At 36.8% G+C, this 13,826-nt stretch overlaps 1 protein-coding gene across 1 annotated transcript; it reads left to right on the forward strand.

The window, feature by feature from the left end:
• Window positions 1-4,407: 4,407 nt before the first annotated feature.
• LOC115223596 (zinc finger protein 577-like) lies at window positions 4,408-11,459 on the forward strand. Its single transcript, XM_029794247.2, has 2 exons — window positions 4,408-4,538; window positions 9,122-11,459. Exon 2 carries the CDS (start codon window positions 9,377-9,379, stop codon window positions 10,124-10,126), a length of 750 nt encoding a protein of 249 aa, XP_029650107.1. The 5' UTR covers window positions 4,408-4,538; window positions 9,122-9,376; the 3' UTR covers window positions 10,127-11,459.
• Window positions 11,460-13,826: the final 2,367 nt, after the last annotated feature.

Genomic DNA, 13,826 nt, shown 5'->3' on the forward strand with positions numbered 1-13,826 from the left:
AACCCAAGGACTTATTCTTTGTAAGCCTAGTATTTATTCTATCGGTCTCTTTTGCCGAACTGCTAAGTTAAGGGGATGTAAACATACCAGCATCGGTTGTCAAGTGATGGTAGGGGAACAAACAAACAAACACACATATATATACAACGGGCTTCTTTCAGTTTCCGTCTACCTAATCCACTCACAAGGCTTTGGTCAGCCCAAGGCTATAGTAGAAGACACTTGCCCATGGTGCCACACAGTGGGACTGAACCAGGAACCATCTCTTATTTGTTCCTGTCATTGGACTGTGGCCATGCTGGGGCACTATCCTGAAAGGATTTAGGTGAACAGATCAACCTCAGCACATTTTTGTCTTTTAAGCCGAATGCCTATTCTTTTGTTGAACTGCTGAGTTACTGAGACATAAAGAAGCCAACACAAAGACGCACACATATACATATATATAAAGAAGGGCTTCTTTCAGTTTCTATCTATCAAATTCAGTCATAAGGCTTTAGTTGAACCAGAGCCAACCCAAACATTTGTCCAACATGCCATGCATGGGGCCTTTATGAAGTGGTTAGAGTTCTAGAACTGGTGCATTGAAATAAGAGGATCCTATTTTGAAGAAGATTAGAATTTTGTACTTTTTTAAAATGAAGAAATGTTTCTCCTGAAACTTCTAGAATGCACTTTGTATGTATTATATATATATATATATATATATATATATATATATATATGTGTGTGTGTGTGTAAAGTTAATCCAAACATGAAGGCACAAAAAACACAACAACGCGAGGACGTGGAACAAATATAGTATTATTGGACGCTCAGGAAAGAAGGAGGGTTTAACGTTTCGAGCGGAGCTCTTCGTCGGAAACATAGGAGAAGGAAAAATCCAGAGAAGGGATATCAGGGACATGCTGCCTATGTAGGCAGTGCCTAACTTGAATAAAATAGATTGATAGCAGCATTTTCCTTTAATGGCAAAATATGCACTTAATTCAGTATTTTTTTTTTGTAGATAAGGTAGGCATAATTCGCTTCTGCTTTCCAATCTCAGTATTTAAACTATGTATAGTACTGCTGTAGTACACATGATGCATACACTCCTACAACACCGGTTTCTTTATGTGCTATAAAGGCAGAAGTAATCTGCCTTCAACTCAGTCGCACGCCTGTGTTTCGTTTATTTTTTGTTTCACTACATAAAAGTCACCAACTGTTCAGTCAGGGTTCAGTCCTTCTTTCTTTCATATACTCGCTCTTTCCCCTCTTATTATTACTCCCACTGCCACATCAACACTACTATTAATAAAATCATCAACCCTCCTTAAATTTCTTTGTCTCTCTTTCTCTCCCTCTCTTTTTCTTTTTCTCTCCGTCTGTCTTTGCCACCAGCCTCAGCATATCTATGCCTACTATTACTCTCACCCCAGCATGAACAATAGAAGTGTCAATGAATAGAGAAGGGGGCGAAGTGTGACACACTGACACACAGAAATTAGCTTTCACATTTATTATATTAGATACATATATATATATATATTATATATATATATGTGTGTGTGTGTGTAAAGTTAATCCAAACATGAAGGCACAAAAAACACAACAACGCGAGGACGTGGAACAAATATAGTATTATTGGACGCTCAGGAAAGAAGGAGGGTTTAACGTTTCGAGCGGAGCTCTTCGTCGGAAACATAGGAGAAGGAAAAATCCTGAGAAGGGATATCAGGGACATGCTGCCTATGTAGGCAGTGCCTAACTTGAATAAAATAGATTGATAGCAGCATTTTCCTTTAATGGCAAAATATGCACTTAATTCAGTATTTTTTTTTTGTAGATAAGGTAGGCATAATTCGCTTCTGCTTTCCAATCTCAGTATTTAAACTATGTATAGTACTGCTGTAGTACACATGATGCATACACTCCTACACACCGGTTTCTTTATGTGCTATAAAGGCAGAAGTAATCTGCCTTCAACTCAGTTGCACGCCTGTGTTTCGTTTATTTTTTGTTTCACTACATAAAAGTCACCAACTGTTCAGTCAGGGTTCAGTCCTTCTTTCTTTCATATACTCGCTCTTTCCCCTCTTATTATTACTCCCACTGCCACATCAACACTACTATTAATAAAATCATCAACCCTCCTTAAATTTCTTTGTTTGTCTCTCTTTCTCTCCCTCTCTTTTTCTTTTTCTCTCCGTCTGTCTTTGCCACCAGCCTCAGCATATCTATGCCTACTATTACTCTCACCCCAGCATGAACAATAGAAGTGTCAATGAATAGAGAAGGGGGCGAAGTGTGACACACTGACACACAGAAATTAGCTTTCACATTTATTATATTAGATACATATATATATATATATATATATTATATATATATATGTGTGTGTGTGTGTAAAGTTAATCCAAACATGAAGGCACAAAAAACACAACAACGCGAGGACGTGGAACAAATATAGTATTATTGGACGCTCAGGAAAGAAGGAGGGTTTAACGTTTCGAGCGGAGCTCTTCGTCGGAAACATAGGAGAAGGAAAAATCCTGAGAAGGGATATCAGGGACATGCTGCCTATGTAGGCAGTGCCTAACTTGAATAAAATAGATTGATAGCAGCATTTTCCTTTAATGGCAAAATATGCACTTAATTCAGTATTTTTTTTTTGTAGATAAGGTAGGCATAATTCGCTTCTGCTTTCCAATCTCAGTATTTAAACTATGTATAGTACTGCTGTAGTACACATGATGCATACACTCCTACAACACCGGTTTCTTTATGTGCTATAAAGGCAGAAGTAAATCTGCCTTCAACTCAGTTGCACGCCTGTGTTTCGTTTATTTTTTGTTTCACTACATAAAAGTCACCAACTGTTCAGTCAGGGTTCAGTCCTTCTTTCTTTCATATACTCGCTCTTTCCCCTCTTATTATTACTCCCACTGCCACATCAACACTACTATTAATAAAATCATCAACCCTCCTTAAATTTCTTTGTCTCTCTTTCTCTCCCTCTCTTTTTCTTTTTCTCTCCGTCTGTCTTTGCCACCAGCCTCAGCATATCTATGCCTACTATTACTCTCACCCCAGCATGAACAATAGAAGTGTCAATGAATAGAGAAGGGGGCGAAGTGTGACACACTGACACACAGAAATTAGCTTTCACATTTATTATATTAGATACATATATATATATATATATATATATATATATATATTATACATAAAGCAACTTCCATTTCCCAATATATTCCTGCAGCCATGCTTTCTCCTCTCTACTATACTCCATCCTTAACTCTTCTTTATCTACTATTACTCTCAATATCCAAACAACCCCACCCCTGAGCCACTCCTGTATCTCCCACCACTAATTATTACAGTCACCTCTATCCCATCTAACCATCTCTCAGTACATTCTTATGAAGCTTTCCCCTTTGTCCTCTCCTGCCCACCCACCCAGTCTAATCTTCGGTATGACTTCCCTTATATTCTCCTCCCACGTGTGGTCCCAGGAATTTTTCAAAGAGAGGAGACAAGGACAGAAGGGAATACAATTCCAGGAGAAAATGGCGTAATAACATTATTAAGAAGGGTACACTTCTTTTCTTGAGTGGGGACACATGCTTCTCAGGTCCCCACTTGGGTCCACCCCCGCCTCCCATTGTACCTTGATGGTATGTCCTGACACATATCTGCCACCATCTTTCCCACTTTCTCTATGTTTCTTATTTCTTTATTGCCCACAGGGGGCTAAACATAGAGGGGACAAACAAGAACAGACAAACGGATTAAGTCGATTACATCGACCCCAGTGCGTAACTGGTACTTATTTAATCGACCCCGAAAAGATGAAAGGCAAAGTCGACCTCAGCAGAATTTGAACTCAGAACGTAACGGCAGACGAAATACCGCAAAGCATTTCGCCCGGCGTGCTAACGTTTCTGTCAGCTCACCGCCTTTTTCTCCTCTATGTTTCTGTCTCTCTCTAAGTCTCCTCCCTTCTCTTCTATCTGGGATATCCTTGTACCTTTTATACAGCAAGACACCTATTTCTGTCCCTCTGTTTCTCTTTTAACCTCTCAGTAACTGGAACAAACCCACCTCCTTCAATATTAATCTCCTAGTCTAGGGGACTTTGTCTTGGAAGTTACTTGGTGACGCCGCCAGTGATAGTGCAAGGGGGGGGGGCATCCAGTTTGCTCTGTAAATTGGCTGATGTTTGCATGGACATCTAGTCGTAGAAACCATGCCGATTCAGACAACGGGGTCTGGCATAGTCCTCTGGCTTGCCAGCTCTTGTCAGACCGTCCAACCCATGCCAGCATGGAAAGACGCCTTTAAATACACACGCACGCGCGCACACACATACACACAATTAATATTAATACATATATATAGCATATGCATATACACGTTTGTTATACATCATATGTGTTATATTATAATTTTAAATAATGGCTAATTCTTAAATAAATAAATAATATTTTACGACATTTACCGGAAATCGGAAGTCGTGAAACAAGTCATAATGTTTATGGAAACTCAAGATGGTTAGTACCAAAATCTCTTCTCCATGTCTTATATTTCTCCCTCTCTCTCTTTTCTATTTTTCTTCACTACTAGATGATGTCATTCCTGTTTGTTATATAAACACTGCTCTTTCTTTTAAACCAAACAATCTATATTAATATCCATTGTGTAATTAACTGAAATCAGTTAAAATCCCTCGGGTATTGTTTTCCCCTCTGCATTTGCTCTACAAACAATGCACCTGGCTTCCCTGCTTTATTTTCCGTTTCTTCCCTTCTTCTCCCATTTCCCCTCCTAAAATCCCAACGATTTGTAGTTTTATTGTTCTTAATAGATGTTCTTGTGGCATTACAGTAGTTGTTTTGTTTTAGATTATATTTCGAAATATCAATATATAATAAATAAATAAATAAATATATATATATATGCATATAATATATATATATCTTGAATTATTATGAAATAATAATGACATGGAAATTATCTCATTTAAGAAGAAAGGGGGGAAAAAAAAAAACCTAAAACCCAACTTTTGAAATTAGTCATATTCCAAATTCAAACTGCTTGTCATCACATTTTTTCTTGGTTGAAGAAGTCTTTTGACTTTCTTGCTTTCACAACCTAAATTATCGAAATTAACCCCCAAAAAATAAATGTATTTGGTTTAAAAAAGAAATATATTTGCGTTACAATATACATAATAACTGACCAATTTTTCTTCTTTTAATTTGATTTATATACCCATACAACATACCACCCATATATACATATTTATATATATATATATATATATACACGCACAAACGTGCTAATATACATATACATACTTAGTAATTGTGTATATACATACATACATATATATATATACACACGAACGCACAAACGTGCTAATATACATATACATACGTAGTAATTGTGTGTATACATACATACATACATACATACATACATATATATATATATACACGCACGCACAAACGTGCTAATATATATATACATACTTAGTAATTGTGTGTATACATACATATATATATATATACACGCACGCACAAACGTGCTAATATACATATACATACATAGTAATTGTGTGTATACATACATACATACACACTGGCGGACTTTCGGTATAGCTTTTCAAAACGTGTCGCCCCCCTCTTCCCTCGCCACTTCCCAGTGGTGTTTTGAAATGCTGAAATGTGGAATTATTATAAAATGTGGGGAAAATTTCCCGGGGAAAAAGCGGAGAAATTGCTGATTTATTTATATATGTATGATTTTTTCAAAAGGTCGCCAAGTTTATAATTGAATTCTGTCGCTACTCAGAGTTTTGTCTCTACGCGGGAGCTTTGAAGTGACAAAGAGATTCGGCATATTCTTTCTGGTGAATTAATAAAATCCCTGATATACACTGAATACCCCCTCGTGTGTATATTCAAATAAACACACATGCAGCAAATTTGATATCATCGATTGAAGTTACCCCTAACAAATCCAGCAGACCTACGATCAAAGACATCACAGCCATGGCCATCCCGCCTATTTGATTTGTGGATATGTGAGACTATATTATTCTCAGACTTATTTAAGACAGTAATATGTAATTCAGGAGGGATTTAGCTGGCATTTCTAGCTGTTGGGGGTCTCCGTCGTTCACTTAATTAATAGCTTAAGTGACATGGCTTGACCTCTAGAAGCCAATGCTTCATTGTTCTGAAGAAATTTGGTCGAAACGATGCTAATTATTATTTTTTTTTTAATCAAGCCTATCTTTATTAAATTAATTTTAACAATTTAGAATGAATGGTCTTCCATTGTCTCAAACACTTTTTTTCAAAAATTTAATTCTTGTGATTTAATTTATTTAAAAAAAAAATCTTCAGCACAGATAATCGTTAATTATAATTAGCTCTTCTCTTCTAAATTTCATTTTCACTCAAAATATGAATTCTTCAATATTACTTTTCTCTATGATAATTTTTTGATTTGGAAATTTTTTTTTTATATATATATAAATATTGATTATAATATCGATATTTTACCGAAAAAATGCCCAAAGATTATATTTTGGCTTTTGTTCGTGAATAGCATCCCCGAGATATAATAAGTGTTTCATTCGACTGTATTTTACTTGTTTCACTCATTGGACTGTGGCCTTGCTGGAGCATTGCCTTGAAGCGTTTAGTCAAGCAAATCGTGCCTCGGTATTTTGAAGTCTGGTACTTATTCGTTACTCTCTTTTGCCGAACAGCTAAGTTACAGGGATGTAAACAAAACAAAAGCGCTTGTCAAGCAATAGTAGAGTTTTCACACACACACACACATCATCATCATCATCATCATCATCATACGTCCGTTTTTCCATGTTGGCATGGGTTGGATGATTTGACAGAAGCTGGCAAACTAAGGAACTACACCAGGTGCCAATTGTCTGTTTTGGCATGGTTTCCATGATTGGATGCCCTTCCTAATGCCAACCACTTTACTGGTCCTTTTTTACATGAAACCAGCACCAATGCTATTACATAACATGGGTGCTTTTTTATATGGTATCAACACAGGTGTCTTTTACATGGCACCAGGACAGGTACTTTTTTCATGTGGCACCAGCATGGGTGCTTTTTTTTATGTGGTACCAGCACAGGGACTTTTTACATGGTACCAACATGGAGACTTTTTACATGGCACCAGCATAGGGACTTTTTACATGGCATTGGCACAAGTACTTTTTCCATGGCACCGGTACATTCACTGTGCATATGCCTTCCTCTGCCACTTCAAGTCAGGGGTCCTCAACCATTTTTTTATCTGTAGATCCCTTTGATTACTACTTTATTCTGGTGGACCCCTCATGGCCATTTGAGGTTTAAAATCTAGTTTTATAGAAACTTCTTTCAAAATTCCTTTTTTCACACATTGATTTGTGTAGATTGAAGTATGTAAAATGTTAGAGAAAGAAACCTAGCTGTTTCTTGCAATACATACCAATACATCTAAAACAGTGTTTCTCAACGGTTTTTCACCTATGAACCCCTTTGATTACTATTTTACCTGGATGGACCCTCTTAGCCATTCAGTATTGGCCACGTTCAGATAGTGCATTTTACATACCTATTTCTTTACTACCCACAGGGGGGACAAACAAGGACAGACAAAGGAATTAAGTTAATTATATCGACCCCAGTGCGTAACTGGTACTTAATTTATCGACCCCGAGAGGATGAAAGGCAAAGTCGACCTCAGCGGAATTTGAACTCAGAACGTAACGGCAGACAAAATACGGCTACGCATTTCGCCCGGCGTGCTAACGTTTCTGCCAGCTCATCGCCTTATTTTACATACCACCGACACGAAGGCCAGTGAGGAGGTACTGGCATCAGATACATTCGGTTGGTGCTTTTTACATGCCACTGGCACAGGAGCCAGTCAGGGGACACTAGTCACAGCTACAATGTTTAGAATATACGTATGAATAAACTGGAGAACAAGAGAGTACATGATTAACTTTTTGATATGAACCCACCTAAGACTGTCCAAGTTATGCAATAAAGTATCTTGATATTGTTTCAAACTGCAACAATCTGTGTATCAAGGATTCTTTCCTTTCTTTCCACCTATCATTGTGGCCCTTCACACTCTGAGTCAAGAAAAAATTTCATTGGAAATATTTGTTAAAACAAAGACTACCATATTTTTCAGTATACAAGTCAACATAGTTATATAGTGTAAACATATGGTGTGACCATTCAAACATTGGCACTATCTTTCCAAATCCTGCTGCATTTCACATGGAATGTTTGGTCCTCCAAAGTTGTCTTGGTGTATAAGTTAACTTACCCTTTTTTGGCCGTAAATTTTGATCTGAAAATTTCGACTTGTATGCTGGAAAATATGGTATGTACAAATGTAAGACTGAAGGGTGCAGTTTGAAAGAAATTAAGCTGCTGTTTCTAACAGATCTAGCAGCTGTGTAACTATTGTCCTTTGTTAGCTCATGCATACATAAAGTATTTTACAATATACAAATCAGTGTTGTATATAGTGTAAACATGTAGCATAAACATTCAAACATTGTCACTGTCTTTCCAAATCCTGTTGCATTTCCCATGGGAGTTTTGGTCTGAAAATTTCATCTTGGTGTTTAAGTCAACCTACACTTTTTGGCTGTAAATTTTGAAATGGAAAAATTCGATTTGTATGTTGGGAAATATAGTATCAATGGTTGGTGGTTACATGGTCATAAAACCAATCTCCTTGCATTGTGTTTTGCCTGACTGACAGCAACTGTGTTTGTTGATAACATATTTATTTGTAAAAGCAGCGAGCTGGCAGAATCGTTAGTATGCTGGGCAAAATACTTAGTGGCATTTCATCTGTCTTTATGTTCTGAGTTCAAATTCCGCTGAGATTGACTTTGCCTATCATCCTTTTGGAGGTCAATAGAATAAGGAACCAGCTGAGCACTGGGGTCGATGTAACTGACTTACCCTCCCCTTTCCAAATTGCTGGCCTTGTGCCAAAATTTGAAACCACCTGTAAATAATAGATGAAATTATGTGATTGATTTGACATTTACAACTTTGTGTTCTTTTCTTTTTCTTTTCAGTGTCTTCCAAATATTGTGATTAGAAGTAACAAGAGACAACATTTGTACTTTTGAATTTTGGACTTTTTTTTTTAGAACTTGAAAAAATTTATTTTGATTTTTATTCTTTTTGTACAAAACAAAGAAAATACAAACAACCGCCCCCGAAGTGTGTCATTCAACCAACCATTTTGTCAAATATTCAGGAATCTATTGTTATTCCTTTCCAAAGAATCTACTTAATATTTTGTCTCCACTGTTTATAGTATAATCACGATGTCACAACTGCTGAGTAACCCACTAGTCTTTGATTATCCTGACAAAAGTTTTGAAAATAAGACCCATATGACCTCTGAGATTCCTCCAAAGATTAACGTCTCTTCCGACTTTCCCCACATTTGTGGCTTCTGTGGAAAGGGTTATTGCAGGAAAGACAGGCTGGATCGGCACAAACTCACTCACTCAGAAGAAAAACCTCATAAATGTGACTTCTGTGGCAAGGGCTACTGCCGAAAGGATCATTTAGACCGCCATAAAATTACTCATTCAGGGGCCAAACCTCATGAGTGCAATTTCTGTGACAAAAAATTTTACCGGAAAGATCACCTCGACAAACACAGACGGACACACCTGGGCGGGAAGTTATATTCGTGTGAATATTGCGGGCGAACGTTTTCTCTGAAACTAAATCTCGACCAACACAAACTGATTCACACTAATAATGCGCAAGGTGGCAGTAGATCTAAAAGTACAACCAACTGCAACGACCCCAGTTCTTCTTATTGCAAGTGCAACTTATGTGGCAAGTATTTCACAGACAAAACTAACTTTGAGCGACACAAGACCACAAGCAAACCGCAAATGTTCCAGTGCATGTTTTGTGATAAGGCATTTGAGATTGAATGTTTTTTGAACCAACATCTTCAGAGCACCCATTCGTCTATTGCTATCAATAACAAAGCCATACAAAAGCAAATAAACAGCTCAGTGAATCTCAACACACCCAATTCTCCATCAAGTGTTTAAAAATACATAATATGAAATTCATTAAGAGTAAGTATGTCAGTATGTTAATTGATAAAACTACTCGCTAATTACCAAGCTGCAATCGCCTGACCTCTATAACTGAATGGCTTTCATTATGTTGAGAGTATCAACTTAAAAAAATCTATGTGTGGCTATAAGAATAAGGCCTTTTTATTTGAGGAATTCATTATTAGTGTTGAATCTGTTGCATGGGCTGCTGGTGAGCATTCGAGAAACGAAACCCATACCTGAAGTGTCTTGTACCCTTTTTTTAATTAAAAAAAATCTTCATGCAATTCTCTGACAATTTTGGCAGTTGATTGAGATATGCCAGAAACATTGTTAAAAAAGGGGAAATTTGTATGTTTGTGTTTTTTTTTTTTTTTTTTTTAATTTTTTTTTCCACTTACAAGATCACACTTAAAAATCAAGCCTGAAATTATTCTTTAAATTTGGGAATAATGATCTTTTTTTAAGTTTAAAATAATTCCAGTTCTTTTTTTTTTCTCTCTCTTTCTTTTGTGTTTTTGTTTTTCATACATTTCAGTCTATTTGTTAAATTGTGAAATGTGTTAGGTACCCTTACTGAAGTCAGGGTACCAGCTGGCAACTGTCCACATAATCATGAGCTTTAAAAAACATTTTTAAAAACCTTGCCACCCATTCTCTCTGTGCAAGGCACATTTTTATTGAGATTTGGTTACGAATCTTATTTCAATCTTTGAATGATTATTGAAGGAAATTTCCTACAAATGTGAAAACGCTTGGCTATGCTACCAAAATTGACAACAGGTCTTTCCACTTCTTATAAAACGGGGCAAAACAAAATGAATAAACATGAATCAAGTAGCTCTTAAAATACCTTTTGGGGTTTTCTTTTGATCCTTCCAGTGAACTGACTTGAGCTGAACTGACTAGTTTATATGTTTGAATACTTTTTAAGCACTACTTTGTTGTGTATTGAAACAGTCTACTGAAGTCTACATGACCCAAGTTTTTTTTTTTTTTTTGTGATATCAAAATGAAATATACCAAACTGCTGAATATTCAGCTTTAATCCATTGCAAACACAATTTTGTTTTGTATTAAGACATTGCATTGAATTTTGAACTACTTTTGACCCCAACACACATAGCTGTTTAGAAATAGATGTTGTGCCTGGCTGAAACTCTGCCATCAAAAGGCTAGCTTCCTATCCAGTATGCAATTTATTCTCTTACTCTTTTACAACGACAGGCAATCCTTTACTTAGTTGCTCACCCTGTTTTACAACAGTAGCCAAAGTTTTACCCACTCCTCAGATCAGACCTTACTACCTTCCCCCCCCCCCCCAATAAAAGCAAACAGACAAACATTAGATAAAGTTGTCCTTTGTATACCACTGGTGAAAATGACAAGATTGTCATGGCTGGAATGCCTTTGATCCGAGATCACCCTGAACCAGGGCCAACTTAGAGCTAAACAACAACAGCATCATGAGAGAAAAGCTAAATTCTACCTGTAAAGAACTACTGGAAACTTTTTTTTTCAACAGTAATTTCCATTGGCTGGCAGAAATTCAAGAATAGTCTTCATTGATTATGTTATAAGCTGGCCATTTAAGTCAGGCATTCCTGTTGTTGCCAAAGAACCCTGTCTCCCTTTAGCTTGTGTATGTATATGTGTTTGTGTGTGTGTGTGTGCTTATATATATATTTGAATTATGCAACAGAAGCAGCTCTAGAGTAAAATTTTTTATCTTATAACATTCTTAACATGTATGTATCACTGAAATGCCAGAAACTGCAATTTTCATCTGGGATTAAGTCTCTCAGAAGTGGCACAAGTAAATGGCATTGACAAGCTGCAAAAACGGTGAAATGCACATCTGTCACTCTTACAGCAACGTCTGAGATGATTTTGTTTTGCATAGCTCTGAAGTATATTGTGTCTTTTTTAACACAATACATCTAAAAAGGGATTTTTTTCTTAGATGAAAACCACAGCTTCTGGCTTGCCCATGATACATACAGGTTGAATATGTTACATATATATATATATATACATATATATATATATATATATATATATATATATATATATAACACAGGTGAGTACATAAGTGTAAAACAAGGTGGAAAAAATAGTACTCAAATACCAAAGGTAGAATAATATGCTTTTATTAGAGCTGCAAAATTATCACAAAACAACTGTTTGATAAACAGGAAAGTGAAACTGAGTAACAGATTTGTAATAATTTTGCAGCTTTAATAAAAATATATACATATATATATATAATGTTGATTGTAACAAATAGGAGAAAAAGTATTCAGTAGCGTATTAGTGTGTGCAGTTTATTTAAGGTGATACCACAGTCTTTTATTTTAGAGTATCCCTAATAGGTTCCTGGTTCCTAAGATGTGGATTGAGTGAATCCTTACTATTCCTGTCTTACAAACTGGCAACATTTCAAGTTAGTTCCAGAGTAACAAGCTGCTGCATCTGTCTAAACTCTGTGTGTGTGCACACGTGCATGTTCACCCATCAGAAATTCAAGGCCCGTCTAGTTGTTCCAGGTGAAGGGTGACTTGATTTTAGTCAAGAAGTGTTCTGCTCTGTCAGCCTCACTCTCTCATCTTTGTCCATTGTCAAGCCGGTGGCCAGACAACGTCAAGATGACTGGGGCTGGAGACTAGTGCAGTGGATGACTAAGATGTTTTGCTCTGCTCTCCGCAGTGTGTTGTTGCAGTTGCTTTCCTCTCCATTAAGCCATAAAGGTTTCTGCTATAGAGTCTACTGGATACCGTTTTTCACATGCATATATATATAAATATATGAGCTGGCAGAATTCTTAGTATGCTAGGCAAAATGCTTACTGGTATTTCATCTGTCGCAATGTTCTGAGTTCAAATTCTGCCGAGGTCAACTTTGCCTTTCATCCTTTCGGGGTTGATAAATTAAGTACCAGTTGCATGCTGGGGTCGATCTAATCAACTGGCCACCTCCCCCAAAATTTTGGGCCTTGTGCCTAGAGTAGAAAAGAATATATATAGTGGAGGTGCAATGGCCCAGTGGTTAGGGCAGTGGACTCACGGTCATAGGATCGTGGTTTTGGTTCCTAAGCCACGTATTGTGAGTGTTTATTGAGCGCAACCACCTAAAGCTCCACGAGGCTCTGGCAGGGTGTGGTGGCGAACCCTGCTGTACTCTTTCAACATAACTTTCACTCTTTCTTCCTGTTTCTGTTGTACCTGTATTTCAAAGGGCCAGCCTTATCACACTCTGTGTCACACTGAATCTCCCCGAGAACTATGTTATGGGTACACGTGTCTGTGGAGTGCTCAGCCACTTGCACGTTAATTTCATGAGCAGACTCTTCCATTGCTCGGATCAACTGGAACCCTTGTCGTCGTAACCGACAGAGTGCCATGATATATATATATATATATATATATATATATATATATACACCCACACATACATACACAAAAATGTAACATCACGCATTAACACAGTACGGCATTATGCTTTATATATATACACACACACATGCATACAAACATGTAACATCATACATAAACAGTATAGCATTGTGCTACACTCACACACACAAACAAATTTTATTTTATTACCAATATTAATTTCTTTTGTTTTTCAAGAATATAGGAAGCGTTTTCCGACCTTTTTTAAAATTTTACTTTTTTTGTCTGTAATAGTCAGA

This window comes from Octopus sinensis, linkage group LG23 (genome assembly GCF_006345805.1).
Source record: "Octopus sinensis linkage group LG23, ASM634580v1, whole genome shotgun sequence".
Classification (NCBI taxonomy): Eukaryota; Metazoa; Mollusca; class Cephalopoda; order Octopoda; family Octopodidae; genus Octopus; species Octopus sinensis.

What these genes read in the sequence shown, in the direction of transcription:
- LOC115223596 (XM_029794247.2), top strand. Translation starts at nt 9,377, where the DNA reads ATGTCACAACTGCTGAGTAACCCACTAGTCTTTGATTATCCTGACAAA.